At 32.3% G+C, this 17,781-nt stretch overlaps 1 protein-coding gene across 1 annotated transcript; it reads left to right on the top strand.

Moving 5' to 3' along the window:
- Positions 1 to 2,664: 2,664 nt before the first annotated feature.
- On the top strand, positions 2,665 to 5,002 carry LOC147394116 (DELLA protein GAI-like). The gene has a single exon (XM_086453782.1). It carries the CDS (start codon positions 2,890 to 2,892, stop codon positions 4,675 to 4,677), a length of 1,788 nt encoding a protein of 595 aa, XP_086309908.1. The 5' UTR covers positions 2,665 to 2,889; the 3' UTR covers positions 4,678 to 5,002.
- The last annotated feature ends 12,779 nt before the right edge of the window (positions 5,003 to 17,781 follow it).

Raw genomic sequence — 17,781 nt, 5'->3', positions numbered from 1 at the left:
AAAAAAAAAAAAAGACAGTAATAATGTATAGAGTGGCTAAAAGTGTTCAACAGAGCTACTGCTTCTGCCCTACCCCACTGAACTAGTGGTCCACTAACTGTACGGTACTGATTTAATGAGTGATTGTTGGGCCCACAAACTATTTTGAACCTCACATCTCTTATAAAAGTTTCTTTACTTTTTATTTATTTTTTATTTTTTCGAAAGAGAATTGATACAATGCTTTAAAGTTTCTTTTCATAGGGTCAAGAATCTTTGATCTTGCTTGACCATAATACCCTCATTTGCAATACTGAAGAAGTACATGTAGTACAAAAATAATAGGGGCATTTTAGTCATACTGGACCACAGTACTTCATCTTGTAAAACTACGACCAATGAAGAAGGCCGGCTAGCCGGCTAACTGTAAGTTACTAATCTTGAGTCAACTCAGTTTGTTGGGAAAACTCTAATAAATATTTAATATATTATTAAATAATTTAAAATTAAATGTTATATGCATATTTTGTTTTTTCAAAAATATTAAACTTAATAATATAATTCAGTAGAAACTCTTTTTTTTTTTGGGATGAATATTGGAGTTTCTAATCTGATTCGATGCATTTTCCAATCTGTTATACGAAAATGTCAATAGACACGATAAGTATTTTGAAATCTGTACATTTTTAATCCGAAGCCAACTTGAAATTTAATCTAGTCTATTTCATTCAATAAAATCGTGATTAATCTCGATTTGTTTAAATTTGGGTCCGAAGTCCTAATCATGGTTTTACGACTTGGTCTCCATCGAGACAAAGTTGACTCGTCGGAGTCATCTTATCTTAGGTGAGTCAAATTGTTAAATCTAATTTAATTTATATTAAAATAAGAATATATTATAAAATGGATTACAAATGTGCACACTTGTAAAATCTAAACTTTTTTTTTTTTTTTTTTAAGAATAAAAAACTTAAAATGAATAAAAGTTAATTATTTTATATAAAAATTCAGACCAATTGACTGAAACATTTTGATAAGGTCAATGTAATTGCATAACTCGTCAGAGTCAACCCAGTATCCCACGAGTTTAAAACTATAATTCAACCACAACGATGTGGAGAAACCTGTCAACATGCAGGCACAAGACGGTTACAGATTCTTACATCAAATTATAACTAAATAAATATTATTATAATATAAATAATTGAAATTAATTTAGAATTAAATAAATAAAAAAATAAAATAAAAAAATTGGAAGGAAGGGAGAAGCCGCCAACAATTTGGTGCCAGAGAGAAAGCGCTCAAAACCAAGGCATTCATCGGAAAAGCTTTGACAACAGTTTTGAGGAGGAGGTGGAGGTGGAGGTGGAGGTGGAGATGGAGATGGAGATGGGACCCACAAAGAATAGTAGAATAATGCCACGTGTCAGAATCACATGGGGATGGGGCCATGATAAGAGGGGAGGTGTCAGTGTGGAGTCGCCTCTGTTTCATGTTGGAAAGGAGGCATCGTGCAGACGTCACGTCCCAGATGGGGACGGCATTAATAAAAGGCAGGCGCTTCTCCCCTCTCAGCTCTGTGGTTTATTTTCTTTTTAACTCCGTTAGTTAACTTTAACGTCTTCTTAAGTCTTATCCTTCTCCCATGGGATGGACCCCACTTTCCCATGTTCCGTAGGTTTCACTGTTTCAGTGGCTCAATGACGGCCTTTCGTAACTGATGTTGACGGCGGGTTATCTCGTCTCCTTCTTGTAGGACCCATAAAATATGGTTATTTTAATATACCCCTCTGTATTTTGATTAATATTTTATATGCCCCTTTATGTTTTTCAAAGTGATGACATACTCCCCTTGACCTTGGTCTTTTCTAGTGAACACAAGAAAAAAGACTTAAATGACCTCATTTTTAATCCCAAGGTGAAAACCCCTATTTTTTTTCTCTCCCAAACAACTTATTTTCAACTTCTATAAGATTTTCTTTTTAATTTATTCAATCTCATCTTCAATTTTCAATCTTACCTTCAACCTATGTAGAAAATTCTTGAATTTATTTCTTTATTATAAATATTTTTTTTTTGTTTGTGTATTATGTGTATCTTTTCAATCTTGTTCTCGTAGTTTGAATCTAACTTTCTATTTGGATTTTCTCTTAAACAAGTTTCTAACTTGAATGAGGAGTTTGAAAGCCCATTTTCTAAATGCAGTCTCAGATTGCTTTGGACCTTATTTCGACAGAAAGCTATTCCTCAAAAGAGTTAAAAATCTGGAACCAATCCAATCAAGGGGTTAAGGGTTTAGATTAGTGGATCTAGGAAGGAGAAAGAAAGTTTGTTCTTTCTTCATCTTAAGGTCGAATATAAGGGTATTAATGTCATTTTCTACTAGTCTATTAGGGAAGACATAAATCAAGGGACATGTTATCTATCTAAAAATATTAGAGTACGTCAAAATATTCGAAGCAGTACGTCTAAATCACCCCCTCAAAATATCATGTATTATTACAATCTTACCCTTCAATTTCCTAACTTTCACATGAAGATCCAACCTATCATACACGTGTCACGTATATAGAAAAAGTGATGTATCGTGGATGATGAACACAATCCACAATGAAACATGGCATCTTCAAACTTTACTCGTATATAAGAGTGGGTTTACAACTCTTCCACCCTTTAAAGTTTTGTTTCAGAGCTTGAAACCCAAACCCTAAGAAAGAGAAACAAGCGAGAGAAAGTAGAGAGAGAAACTGTGGATGGTTTCGTTGGATGGCGAGCCCATCACGAGTGATTCTTACCATTTCTGAGAACTAATCCAGAGATTGGCTCTCAACATGCTCAGATTCTTCACCCATTGAGAGATCTCTCTCTATATCTTTCTGTTTTTCGATCAAAAAAAAAAAACTCCCTAGAATGAAGAGAGAACATCAAGAAGGAAGCAGTAGTGGTGCTTCCATGGCGGCTTCAGGAAAGGCGAAGATTTGGGAAGAAAACCCACAACAAGATGCTGGAGTTGATGAACTTTTAGCAGTTTTGGGTTACAAGGTGAGATCTTCAGATATGGTTGAAGTAGCTCAGAAGCTTGAACAGTTAGAGATGGTGATGGGTTCTGCTCAAGAAGATGGATCTCTCTCTAATCTCGCAACCGATACTGTTCATTATAACCCTTCTGATATTTCTACTTGGATCCAATCCATGCTTTCTGAATTCAATCAAAACCCTAATTTCGATTTCCCAATCGAAGACCCTCTTAATCTTGCTCCAGCTGAAACTTCCACCATGAACAACATCGGTTTCCCCAATTCCAGAAACCCTAAACAACAACAAAATCAACCGATTCAGATTCAGCAAAATCGGATCTTTGAAGAACAACAACCGAGTTTCGACTACGATCTGAGAGCGATTCCAGGAGGAGCGATTTGCGAACCAGAAAGAGAGATAAAACGAATGAAACCCTCATCTTCAACATCAGTTATTTTGACCGAATCGCCATCGCCATCGGCGTCGGCGTCCACGTCCACGTCGACTCGACCAGTTGTACTGGTAGACTCACAAGAATCAGGCGTCCGACTGGTTCACACTTTAATGGCTTGTGGAGAAGCTGTTCAACAAGAGAATCTGAAACTCGCAGAAGCGCTTGTGAAGCAAATTAGCGAGCTCGCTATATATCAAGCCGGCGCGATGAGAAAGGTGGCGACTTACTTCGCAGAAGCTCTAGCCCGTCGAATTTACCGATTGTACCCTCAAGATTCTCTAGATTCGTCATTTTCCGAGATCCTCGAGATGCACTTCTATGAAACGTGTCCGTACTTGAAATTCGCACATTTTACAGCAAATCAAGCAATTCTGGAAGCTTTTGCAGGAAAATCTCGTGTTCATGTAATCGATTTCAGTATGAAACAAGGGATGCAATGGCCAGCTTTGATGCAAGCTTTAGCTTTACGTCCAGGTGGACCCCCTGCTTTTCGATTGACGGGAATTGGTCCGCCGCAGCTAGATAACACTGACGCGTTGCAACAAGTTGGTTGGAAATTAGCCCAATTAGCCGAAACGATTCATGTTGAATTTGAGTACAGAGGGTTTGTTGCCAACAGTTTAGCAGATTTAGATGCTTCGATACTTGATATTCGACCTAGTGAGTTTGAATCGGTTGCTGTTAACTCGGTTTTTGAACTCCATCGATTACTCGCTCGACCAGGTGCGATCGAAAAGGTTTTGTCTTCGATCAAAGCGATGAACCCGGAAATCGTTACGATTGTTGAACAAGAAGCGAATCATAATGGGTCTGTATTCTTGGATCGATTTAACGAATCGCTCCATTATTACTCGACTCTGTTTGACTCGTTGGAAGGATATGGGGGAACTCAGGTTAGTAATCAGGATCAGGTGATGTCTGAGGTTTATTTAGGTAGACAGATCTGTAATGTTGTGGCTTGTGAAGGGTTGGAACGAGTTGAGAGACATGAAACGTTGAGTCAATGGAGAGTTAGGATGGAATCGGCTGGGTTTGCTCCGGTTCATCTCGGGTCTAATGCGTTTAAACAAGCGAGTATGTTGTTGGCTTTGTTTGGTGGTGGAGATGGGTATAGAGTTGAAGAGAATGAAGGTTGTTTGATGCTTGGTTGGCATACTCGTCCACTTATTGCTACCTCGGCTTGGCAACTCGGTTCGTCGATGAGTCCACTTGATTCAACTCAGTGAGGATGAGCGAGTTAATGTATCGAATCCACAACCCTCCCCACTCCCAACATTGGAACCCCACAAACCAACAACCACCATGCTCGAGTGCTTTTAGCTGAGCTGGGAACTATGAAAACCCACAGACCATCACCACCACCACTCGAAAGTGCTGTCTACTTTTTTTCTTTTTTTAATTTTAATTTTAATTTATTTTCTACTTTTTTTTTTTTTTTCTTTCAACTTTAGGAGGGTGGGTTCAATGTTAATGTGTAATTCCATTTTACATATTTTGGTAATAAAAGTAGAGATCTTTTTTTTTTTTTGGTAATAATTTACATATTATAGTTGATTTTTAAAAAGAAAAAATTATGGGTGGATGATTTTAGATGTAACCCCCTTAGTTGTTTGGTGAATAGTTGAGATGTGCCCCTTTTGGGTTTTAAAACTAATGACATTCCATCCCTTGATGGGAAAAATGCACTTTTATTTTTCTTCTTCATTTGTGTTGAAGATTCTATATGGTTGAAGAATATTTTTTAGAAAATTGACGTGGATTGAAGTTTGGATGGCGGCAAAGAATGAAGGGTTTTCTACAAAAGGGTGAAAATGACAAAGGGTTGCATAAATTAATATTTACCATATTAGTTGAAGAGAGTGTATAATCTACCATTTTAGTTCAAGACAGTGACTGAAGGAACATTTTTACTGGAGTATTTTTTTTTTTAACCTGTTATAATATATCGATGTTGAAGGAGATTTAACATTCAAGAGGATGGAAGAATTAAGAGGTTAAATATGAGAGAGGGCATTTTGATCATTTTCCATTAAGTCTATATGAGAAGACTGAGATCAAAGAGCTCAAATATTAATTAAAACAAGAAGCGGTGGGTATAGGTAGTGAGTGTTCTTTTGAGCACACGTGCGGGTTTTTGATTAATTTTATATGAATGAATGAATGAATGAATGGAAATGAAGAGCGAGCATCATATATAAGTAAGTCTATGTGGATTGGACTGTTTAAAATATTATTGAAGTCGTCCTATTTGTATATGTGTGATTGTTTATCCGCCCACAAAGTGCTACTTGTTTACACTAATTATTGGGTCCACAAGAGTTGTTTATTAAGGCTGTTTGGTTAGCGATCTTCTAGTATTATTGTAATTAAGCAATCCAAAATTTGAGAGAGAGAGAGGAGAGAGAGAATATTACGAATCAAATAACGTGTGGGGCTATTTATAAGAATTATAATTTATAAGGCTGCCCTAGGAGTTCGACAAAATTACCAATTTGTCAACTTGTTTTGGGGTTGTCATCTTTGACCTCTTTTGCTTTAGCAATAATAATTGGGAGAACCCATCACACCAAGCAAAGATAAAACCTAAGACCTAAGTAAGAGAGACAGAGACAAAGATGAAACACCACTTCTTAAAAATTCATCTTAGGGTATAGAAAAATATAAATTAAAGCTTGTCAACACTTGGAACTATTTTACTTGGATACCTATTTGAGTGGTGATTGTGGGAGTTGATGGTCAAATGAACCTTTGGGCTAAAAGCCCATATTATATGGGCCCATCGTTTCGTTGTGCAGAGGTGTCTTGTATTCAATTTGAGAATAAGATTCCAATAAGCAAATCATTTTGGTTAATTTTGATAAAAACAAGAAAGTTTTGTGAAAAGATTTGTAAAATGTCAAAGATTATACAAAATATAATTTTTAGTTTCTTACCAAAACCCATCATCTCCTTGCTCTTTATAAACCCTATCTTCTTCTTGATATTTGAATGTTTGAAAAAAATTAAAAAATTGAAGGTGAAGGGTACAAATGTTGTCATATTCCTTGATTAATCGAGAAATAATCGATTAGTTCTTCAATTCGTAAATTTAATCGGCTAACCTCTAATTCGAAGAATTTTGTGACTATGCCTGGAGGGGGTGGTATGCAATAAAAATGATTTGTACCATAAGGGGATTTATGTAATCAAGGCCAAGTATAAATACAAAACATCACTTCTTTAAAAAGGAGATTAAATTCATCTTGAGAATGCAATTGAAATTATTTGTATTTATGTAATAAAGTTGAAAAAAAACCTATCAAAGAGTCTTTGATGCTTAAGTTAGATTCTGAATAGAGTAATTGAAATCAATTTGAAAGTCCTTAAAGTAATGTAACCTCCACTTAGTTATTAGTGTACATTCATTAAACCCTAACTTGGTAGTTTCTTTTCATTGCATCTCCGCCACAATTTCAACAATCTTAGGGACACAAGATTATCTGTTTCCAAGATTCACACCATCGGTTATGTATCTTGATTGTCAACCAAACTAAGAAGATGGAATATTCAAAATGGGTAATCATAAATACATCTTGAACATGATCATATCCCGTCTTGAGGTATCACTTCCTCCAACTTTTATTTTCTGAGTAATTCCGCAAAACATTCGACAAGGATCTCAAGTTGAATCTTGTGTCTACTCATGATTTATCGTATATTTTTGCCCATTCATGAGTTATGACTATACAAAATTTACTCCCACTAGTGGGGCTATATGAATTACATTTTCGATAATCCCATCGTGCCTCGATGGGACACGTGTGTGCATATATATACCAAGAGAAGCTCTAGTTGATCCAATTTTCAAGGGCTTGAAAGTTTTTAGCCCAATTATTCTTGGGCTAAGCCCGTCCCTTAATTTGGACCTATTATATTGGGTTTAGATTGGTGCTGCAATATTTTAGATCATATTATATCAGAATTTGTGCCTGAAATATTTTTTTGTATATTTTGTTTTTTATGCTCATCTTAATCTGAACCTAAGCAATTGTCAAACCTAGGAATTGAGTTGTAAAAAACTATTGTTGATTTCTTTACAGCAATACATAAAAAAACAAGCCTGATTGTTGACTTTTTATTTTTCACTTGTCACGACCGAGCATTTTTTTTTTCATCATGGTGTTCACGTTGACTTTTTTATTTTTGATTTTTTTTATTACTTTTTACGATCGAACATTTCTTTTCATCACGAGCTTCACTAAACAGACCCATTTGTGTGATTTAAAGTCCATGGTGACAAATGCTTCCAGCATCTAGGAATTACCAATAAGGCCATGGGCACCACACGGCGCACAAATAAGACTTGATTGGGAGAACAAAAGCGGTATGTAAGGCATACTTGGTAAAATTTACGAGCAATTCATATACAAACATGAAAATTGATGACTAGGTTGCAAACGAATTGGTGGCTTATTGGGGGAACTCCGAATCATTCTCTTGAAGCTCATGCTAGAGCAATAGTTATTGATGTACTTGCCTTGAAACGAACTAGAGCAGTAGTTATTGATAGAATTTGCTTCCAACGGTTGAATAACTTAATTAGAGATTTTCTTTCTCACAACTTACTCGATGAATGTTCGGCCAAGCTTTGGATAAATTAACTTGATTGGTAAACCTCCAAGTAAAGTTTTATTTTTATTTTTTAAAAGATTGAGGTGCGAGGGGTGACTTACGTTCTAGTTAATGCTTTTTTGAAACTATGGATGCAAAACACCATCAAATAGAAATACTACACTACTTTTAGTACCACATTGGGCCTAGATTTTGGGATAGTGTTCAACTTTGTATTCTGAGCTGAGTTTTTGAATTTTGTGATCTTAAGTCCAACCCATTATTGATAGTGGACCAGTTGAATAGATGTAATTTTAACAACTTTTCAGCCCAAGTATGGGCCTAATTTTGGGAGAACTTTTGACTTTAAATGGACCCTCCCTCAGATCACGATTGGCTAACCCAATTTCTTCCATGGCATTATTAAATTTTTATGGAATTCTAACCCCAATTTAGTTATGAAATTATGTCCTAGTTTACTACATAGGGAGATGCCTATTGTGACTTTATTTTAGGTTGATTGATGGGCCTAGCCCATAGATAATATGATATAAAAGGGACAAATTAAACATTTCATGTCAAAATCAATGAAATTTGTTCTATAGGGGTTTATCGTCCGAAGAGATATTTAATTGTGATATGAGATTGCATTGCCGACCACATCAATCTGTGCGTCGTCATCATTGAAGTCTTATCCCAAAGATTTGGGGTTAGTTGAATGAGTCTTTGTTCCTACAATGAGTCTATGCCAATAAGATCGCCCTAGTGAACATCGAGTATTGTGAAACGACATAATTGCTCAACTACATTTCTATTTTTAAAATATCTTTAGAGACATGCTAATGGCACTCCAATTTTTACTTAGTGCACCCCAATTTCTTAAATTATATATTTATCACATCCCCAATTAAAGATTAAAACACTCTTCAAATATTACAAAGCATTATAACACTCATTCAAACAATTTCAATAGTTGTTTCAATTATGATTAGGCTTATATAAAATCCTAAAGGCAAAAAATGAAAAACAGGAGAGCTTCTATTGGCACCCCAAGTTTTACTTATTATTAATCATTCACTTATTTTCTTTATTTTTTATCGGGGTGTACTAAGTAAAAATTATGGTGCCAATAGTAGCTCTCTATTTTTATTATGAGTTCTTCATGGGTAATGCCCCTTTGAATGATATCTGCTAGTGATTCAATCACCTCTCGAATTTGGGCTTCTCAGACAAGCCAAACAATCACGGTAATAATCTTCCTTTTTCCAATATTTCTTAAGCGCTTCTCCTTGGGAGAAGCATCAATTGACCTCTCGTGCCTACGATTGTTGTATATATATATATATATATTTTTTTTTTGTGTTAAAAATTCTTAAAATTTTATGATCAACATTCATGTAGCATCAAATCATATATATTTTTAGATGGCACTTGGATGGGCAGTCACGAAAAGTTTCATATTAATTTAGTAAGGAAATTATTTTTCTTTTTCTCTTATTTCGAGTAAGCTGGAGTGGCATAGTTACATTTGTAACTGTAGCACTAGGATTTGTAGTGGAGGATCAATAGAAGTTTCAATTCTCCACTATGTTAGCCTCAATATTTGACTTGGATTTAATTAATATACATATATAATTCATTAATACTATCCATCTTTTCAATCTTAATCCCATATCATATGGACTATCAAATATATGTCTAATTTTTTTTTTTTTTTTTAATTTCCCACAATTACATGTACGAACTGTCGTGATCATCATCTCCTTCAATCATTGATTCTTAGCTTTTTAGGTTTTTAATGCAGCTGTCAACTCTACTTTGACGTACAGATTAAGAATTTAATAACCTATTCCCACAAAGAAAGCAAGTATGAAACCAAATGAAGTATATTTCTTGACTTCATTCAACAACCTTCTTTGTACATCACTTATCCATTTATAGACTTCACGGAATAAATCATTGTGATTGACATTTTCAAAATTATTAGTGGATATGGATAGGTTATCGTATTTAGACTTCTTGCCATTTAATCTCTCTCTCTCTCTCTCTCTCTTATTGGTAGATTAATTGGGCTGAGCCTCTCCATCAAACAAACATTAGAGTCAAGTGGATAAACACATATTTCCCCCAGATAAGTTATTACTTTATAGGGATTAGGTCAATATTTTCTTAAGGATGGAATTTTCTTGCAAATCGATAGCATCTCAATCATTTATTTGATGGAGAGCCTCAACTGAAAACTGTAAGTTTAGACTACTGTTTTTATTTTCCCGATAATATATTTGAATTACCAGTATGTTTCCTCAGATTATAATATGTAAATCAAATGATCAACTAAATTTTGAGATTATAGTAACATAAGCTTGACTTCGTTAAAGGAAGTTGGTTCAAAATCTTGGTTATAGTAACAAAGCTTGGAATTAGTAAATATTTGCAGGGGGTTCAATTTGATTTATCTTGAGAAATTTGAGAAAGTTTCATAAAAAATAATTAGGAATTTGTTAAAGAATATACAAATGATGTTTCTAGGTTTCTTATCAAAATCCATCATCTTAAACCTCCCTCTAAACCTTATCTTGTTCTTGGCATTTCAATGGTAAAGAAACAAATTTTTTTTTAGGATGAAAGATAAAAATATTACTATATCCCACAATTAATGGATAAATCACCCATTAATTTTTTTATTCATTAATTTAATCTACTAATTCCTTACTTTGAGAATTTTGATAATGGTGCATCTCTTAAAAAAATTGCAAGATAATAAGGAAATATATTGGTTGCAAATATATTTCCAAATGTCTTGTAGATATGTGAGGTTGAATGAGTTTTGACCCCATCTACTTGGGTTTGGGAGTCGTCAAAATTCAAAGAATTTAAGATGTGAATTGGTACCATGAAAATAATTTTGAAATTCATTTTTTCAAGGATTTAGTTACTCAAATTTGATTTTAACTTAGAGGTTAAGGATAAGAATGTTCGATTGTGAAATAAGAAAGATGTTATGCACCTCATCTCACCCACCAAATTGATGCTAGAGGGATACAAGTTGAAGCTTAAAGCAAAACCTCAATGTGAGGCCTTCCTTATATTTATTATTTTTCTATAACCAGCAATAATTATCTATTTAAATAATATAAAAAATTATTTAAAATTTACTTTTCTTACTTTTTGAAATGTAAAATTACTAATTAAAATGACTTTTCTCTATTAATTTAATTAAAAATTGAAAAGTCGTATTGAGTACAAATTATTGTTTTTAATTTAAATATAAATTGGAGTGTCCTATTGAAACGTTGTTGGTAAAATAAGTTGCCATTTATTTATTTATTTATTTATTTTTTTTTTTTGCATCTTATAGTAAATAAAAATTGGATTTCTTCTCTTAAAATAAATACTGACCAAAAAGATGTTTAAAAAGTGGAGAGTCTTATTGCTAAGTGGTGGTAATAAATATATATTTTTATTTTCTTTAAATTAAATAAAATTAGGATTTTATTTTTAAAACGTTAAATAAAAATTAGGTTTCTTTTTTCTAAAATAAATTAAAAATAAATATGAATTGAAAATTTCTATTCTTAAAAATTGGAAAATCCCATTGAAGCATGGTGTTAAAAGACTACGTTGTTATTTTCTATTTTTTAAAATTAAATAAAAATTGAGATTTTATATTTTAAAACTTGGTACTCCTAAATATTAAATAGCCTATTATTTTATATATTTTTAAATTAAATAAAAAAAATTAAGGTTTTTTAAAATAAAATAAAAATAAAAACGAAATTCTTTGATGGAGAGAAAATTTAGGTAGATAAGAATATTTAACGGGTTAATTATTTTTGAAAAAGTAAGATATTGCACGAATGAAGAGATTTAGGAGATTTTATTTGGTGAAGAGAAAATTTATGAGCTATTAAGAATTTGGAAATCTAGTGGTTTTTTTAACAAGTGGTATAATGCCATTGGTTCATTAGCTTTGCACATAAATTTCTTAACTATAGAGATTCGGACTATAGCGATCAAGACTATAACGATCGAGACTTTAATGATCGGGCAGTGAATCTTAGAAAAATTGCCAAGAAAAATAGCAATCAGAGAGTGAAACTTCAAAAAATTCAAACAGAAAATTAGAGCGATAAGGAGTCTTAAAAAAAGCAATTGGACGATCCAAATGTTTTCAGAAAAGTGCCATATCCCCATAATAGATACCAATCATCACCTCCAACTATAAAGAATCACCCAGAACCAATAGCGATTGAGACTACCAAATTGTAGACAAATGTTTCTAATTTCCCAAATTGAAAACGTAGTGACCAAGAGCTTTTACTGAATCCTCATGAGAAATTCCAAATAACAAGTGCAAACAATCATCAATCCTTAACTTTCCAATACCACGTTGCGTATGTCATATGCACCACATCAAACAATCAACATTAAATCTTCTCGTAATAAATTTCTTGGAGAATTTTTCAGTTTGAAAGCTAATAGTTATGCATGGGTGCATTGGAGGTATAGCATGACTCCTAATATGCATGTGGGTGCAATGAGTAAAATTAAAAATGAAATGTTCCACTTGTTGAAATTTGTTGTTTGCTTTGAGTTTGAGTGCAAATCTATGTAAATTTCACTCTAAAATATTTAAGCATTTTATAAAATGAAATTGCGCTCAAATGAGAGCTTATTTTTATTGGTGAAACTCTAGGAATAATGCATCCATAGATTGAATACATCTTTAAAATTTTCACCATATGTGTGGAGGGATAAAAATTCACTCCCATCTGGACTATTTATCTGCACCATCAACACACATCTCCAAACAGAAACGTGATAAGGGTTGGGTGAAATTTCGACAAAACTTTAAAAATAATCATAAATATTTGATGCATTATTTTAATAATTTTTTTTAATAGTGTCTTACTATGCATGTCTACTATTTTTTTTATTAGATTTTTATAACGATCCGCATGTTGTAACATATAATAAGTAGAATTCTATCGATGTGACACGTCTAATGATAATCTAGTAGGTGATAAACCAAATAATATATAATCTTAATAAAATTGTTTTTGTTTAATATGTGATACTCTCATGGTACTAATCATTTTTTTAATATTTTCAAAAATATTATTTATACATTGAATATCGTGTTGTACTATTAAATTTAAAATATGTGTCGCATAATGAACATGTAATAATTCTTTTAAAATTGGTTCGTCAAATAAAATATTTTTAAGGTAAGTTATAATATTGTTATCACTATTAGCATTATCTAATGTAATTCTAAATATTTTATTAGTAATTTAATAGTCTAATAAAATATTTTGTAAAGCTTCAAAAATTACTAAGTCAATATGTTTTACATTTAATAAAAAAATATATATATAATTCTTTTGTGTAAATTTCAATTTTCATCTATAAAATGTGTCGTAACACACATATTTGATATACCTTAAATTGAAGTTCATAAATCAGAAGTTAGGCACATTTTGTAATAAATTCTTAATTTTTATTTTTTTTATTTTTAAAAAATTTCATTATATATCTTTTCAATATATTTCTAGAAATACTTTCAAAATTAGGAAAATATGCTTTTTAAATAAATTATTTATAATGTATTTTTTCAATTACTAAAAATGACATTTATTCCATAATAAAAAATTTAACGGTTTCCTGGCGCACTTTTTCGGCATCATATGACCATAAATTTATTTCACTGGTGATTGATTAAGTAGATTTTGAATAATATCGAATTATTCCCTTCTTGAACACATATTTTTTTATGTATCTATTCATTGTAATCGATCCAATAGATGTAATAGAATAAACTAAAATTTTCTACAATAAGTGCATTTAATCTTTTCCGTTTTAGTTTTGTCCGGATTTACACCATCTATTAATGTAAAATGTTGTAATGCCTTGGATCGAAATCTTTTTTATCTTTTCTAGAGATTAAGATTATGATCAGAGGCTTCGGGCTCATTGCTAGCCTTGTAAGCAAATAAATTAAAATTAATATTAAAATTTTGAGAATCATCACAATTTTGAAAATCTTGATTATTAATATTTTGGGGATCCATTATATGAAAATTTACACTAAAATAAAAAATAATAGAGGTTGATTATACTTCACTTGAAAATAGAGAAGAAATAAAAAATGAGAGAAGAAGATATTACTAATAATATAAAGAAAAAAAAAATTAGAATCACTACACCTTAATGTCGAAATATTTGATTTTGATTGGTTGATCGTGTCACGTGTTGATTTGATCAGTTGATCTTGTCACGTAGAAGAAATTCTTGATCACTTGATAATGACTTTGATCTTGATGATTTGATGATAATTTGATCTTGATCACTTTGATGATGACTTGATCTTGATCTTACCACGTAGAAGAAATTCTTGATCACTTGATGATCAAATTAATTGAGAATAAATTTCAATTTAATAGAGACCATAGAGAATTACTATAAAATTATGAAAAAAATTAGAGAGATTGAGAGAATTTGAAGTGGTAAATTATGTAGAATGTTATGGGGTATTTATAAATAATAATAAAAAAATTGAATTTTTCCCCTCACCCCTTCCCAACGGAAATGGTCATAAATCTGTTGGGGGGGGGGGGGGGATGATTTCAAAATTTTCAATTTTTTTTTAATATATATATTGTTTAAAAAAATGGGGTTCAGGTTCAGGTTAGTCGTTGAGAGGGGGGGGGGGGAATTAAAAGTATTCAATTTTATTTTATTTTTTGTGAAAATTTTGAGTTTATCGATTTGGGTTAGGTCTAGGGTAACGCTATCAAAAATGGGTTCAGTCCGGGTTTAGTTCGGTCTAAGAGGGCTAAAACCAGACTCTGACCGAATTTTTTTGGGTTAGGACTGATCTTAACTTGAACGAGTTCGGTCCAATATTTAGGTCTGATTTTTGGGTTACGAGTATAATGTACATCCCTACCCCAATTATCAATGAAACGACCCTACTTGTCAATCTAAACTAGGTTTTTAATTTTAATTATATATTTTATTTTTGTCCTTTTAAGAGATATCTTATACGACGAATAAAAAAACACTAATTTAATTATCTCAACATCGATACAAATTCTTTTTTTCTTAACAAAAACTAATTATACTTTTTTAATGAAAAATGAATGAGTGTTTGAGAGGACTAATGACCTAGGCCTATCAATGGATAGTCGAAATTCAAATTCGAATCCAGATTCAGATAGTTTTGAATATGTGATAGTGTTTTCGATTCGAATTTAGATATCGATGAATTTGATTCAATAATATCCGATCCGAAAATGATGATAAATAAATATTATTTTATTTTAATTTTAAAATAAATGAATCTGTTTTTCCTTTAGGGTTAGAACTTAGAAGTTCTGTCGAAGTCGAACTGATTACAGACCTTAACCTGACAGCCTCTCATCGTTTTCAACGATCTCAGCGGCTCAACTCCTCATCGCGGCATCGTAGATTCACAGTCCAATACTCATCTTTTCAGCGAGGTAGGGGCGGGAATCGAAGGGTCTGCAAGAGTTGAATCACCGGTCCAGGCAGGAATGGAAGTCGATCTAATGACCTACTGGTTCAACTAACCAAGAATCCCATTCCCGCGACCTCACCCCCTCACGGTCATGTCTTCACCATCAGAATCTCTCTCAATGGCTCAGCCCCTCATCGCCTCACGACCTCAGCCCCTCGTTGTCATGACCTCACCTTCAGCATCGGCATCAGAATCTCTTTCTCTCTCTCTCTCTCTCTCTAAAAGTTCTTAACAACATCGCCCATGTTAGATATTCTCTTTAAGATTTGTGATTGATTATTGGGTGAGAAAACTTTTTGGTTGGCAAAAGTTTTTCCATCTCAACTAGTGGGAATTCCATATTTTAAGCGATTTCTGAGTCTTTTTGAGTTGAAAATTTATAACTTTTTGCGATTCTAGAGTAATTTTTCATAATTTCTAGTTGAAAATTGTTGAAAGTTGAGATTTATAGTTGGTTTTTGAGGTGAAAACTTGATGTACAGAATGGGACTAGGGTGATGTTAGAAGAAGTTGGTGTGGCAATAGAATTTTTCTAAATAAAATTCGGATACTTTTTTAATAGTAAATAAGTTTCGAATAGTAAATAAGTTTCGGATAAATTTTGGATGGTTTTCGAATTCGATTTGCAATTGGATTCGAATCAGATAATATCGGATATTCGATAATTTATTCGGATACGAATTCGAATATTGGTTAGTGATATCATATCGGATTCGAATTCGAATTTAGATATCACTAAAAAGTTTTGGATTCGAATTCGGATATAGTACTATTTGATCGGATATCTATCCGTTGACTGCCCTATAATGACCATTTTTAACCCAAAAAAAATTTGATTTTTTCACTACAAAGGCTCTAAAAAATTATAGGTACTTTGGACTCAAAAAATGATGAGCCCAAATAGGTCCTAATACTTTTGGGTTACAAATGGCTTATATTATATTTGATAACTTTATAATTAATATGACGATCTTATCAAATAGAAAATTTCAATCAATTGATCCCACATTGCTGCCAATCCATCGGGATGCCCCCATAACCTCAAAGTTAGATATTCCAAACTCCTAATCATTCTAAGCATGAAAGACTTTAATGTGAAAATAAATCAAACGACGATCTTAATTGATTAATTGAGGATGGTCCTACAATTATTTGTTTGATTTTATGTAAGGGTAAATTACACTTTGATCCATCCATGTTTCTTTCATCAGTTGTACAAGTCTCTTAATAAGGTTAATTGATATCATCCAATATAACATATATATTCTCAATTTTGAAGTTTTAAAATAATATTATTGGATTTTGTCATCTTCAATCTTTGATTATTTACTCAACCAAGTCCATTTGACTCAATTGGATTCTAAAATATTATCAAGTCAATAAATTTAAAGGATTTTTTGTATTTTTTTGTTGTTGTTATTGTTGTTGTAATTTTGCAAAACAAACCAACAAGAACATAAGGGGTGCAGATTGCCAAAAAATATGCAGATATTTTTCTCTTTTCATGTTTGTAGACCCCCCAAAATTCCTAATTTACTCTCTCTTTTCTGGATTTTATTTTCGTATTCTTATAATCTATACAATAGTATTTTTATGTGTTCTAAATGACCAAAAGCTCATTTTTATAAAGTTATCTTATTTAATTACATTCTAAATGACCAAACAGTCATTGTTATAAATTCTTACCAAGAATTTGGACCAAATCCAATCCACATTTGCATTGGGAATGTTCTTTAATTTTTAAACTTAGCTTCAATTATTCACTAGATTAAATGAACTTAAACTCAATTAGAATTTTATATTTTAACAAATTAGTTAATTAATTCTTCAATGCGTAAGGAACATATACACATCTCGCACAAGTATCGTAGGCATGAGCATCCGCTAGTATTTATAAATTTGAACTTGAGTTTAGATTTAAACTTTAAAGTTTAGCTACTATATATAAATAAATTAAATTTTAAATTTTACCATATGCCTGACCTAAAACTGTACCCGAAAAAGTGGGTTTATGTAGGGTACGGGTATACCCTTTTGATCTTTACCCGTACCTGAAAATTAATGGGTCAGTTTCAATTTAATGTATACCCAACCGTACCCGAAATGTACACCCCTAGTTGAGGACAATGCAAAAAAAAACCTTGTCCTTAAGAGGTGGGGACAGAGTAAAAATCACTTTGTCTGTGGATTAGTCAAGGAC

Source organism: Akebia trifoliata, chromosome 9 (assembly GCF_017979445.1).
Source record: "Akebia trifoliata isolate Shusen 1 chromosome 9, ASM1797944v1, whole genome shotgun sequence".
Classification (NCBI taxonomy): domain Eukaryota; kingdom Viridiplantae; phylum Streptophyta; class Magnoliopsida; order Ranunculales; family Lardizabalaceae; genus Akebia; species Akebia trifoliata.
Note: the sequence above shows the minus strand (reverse complement) of the source record. Positions and strands in the feature narration are given on the sequence as shown.

Excerpts from the sequence above, each read along its gene's own strand:
- LOC147394116 (XM_086453782.1), top strand. The coding sequence starts at position 2,890 with ATGAAGAGAGAACATCAAGAAGGAAGCAGTAGTGGTGCTTCCATGGCG.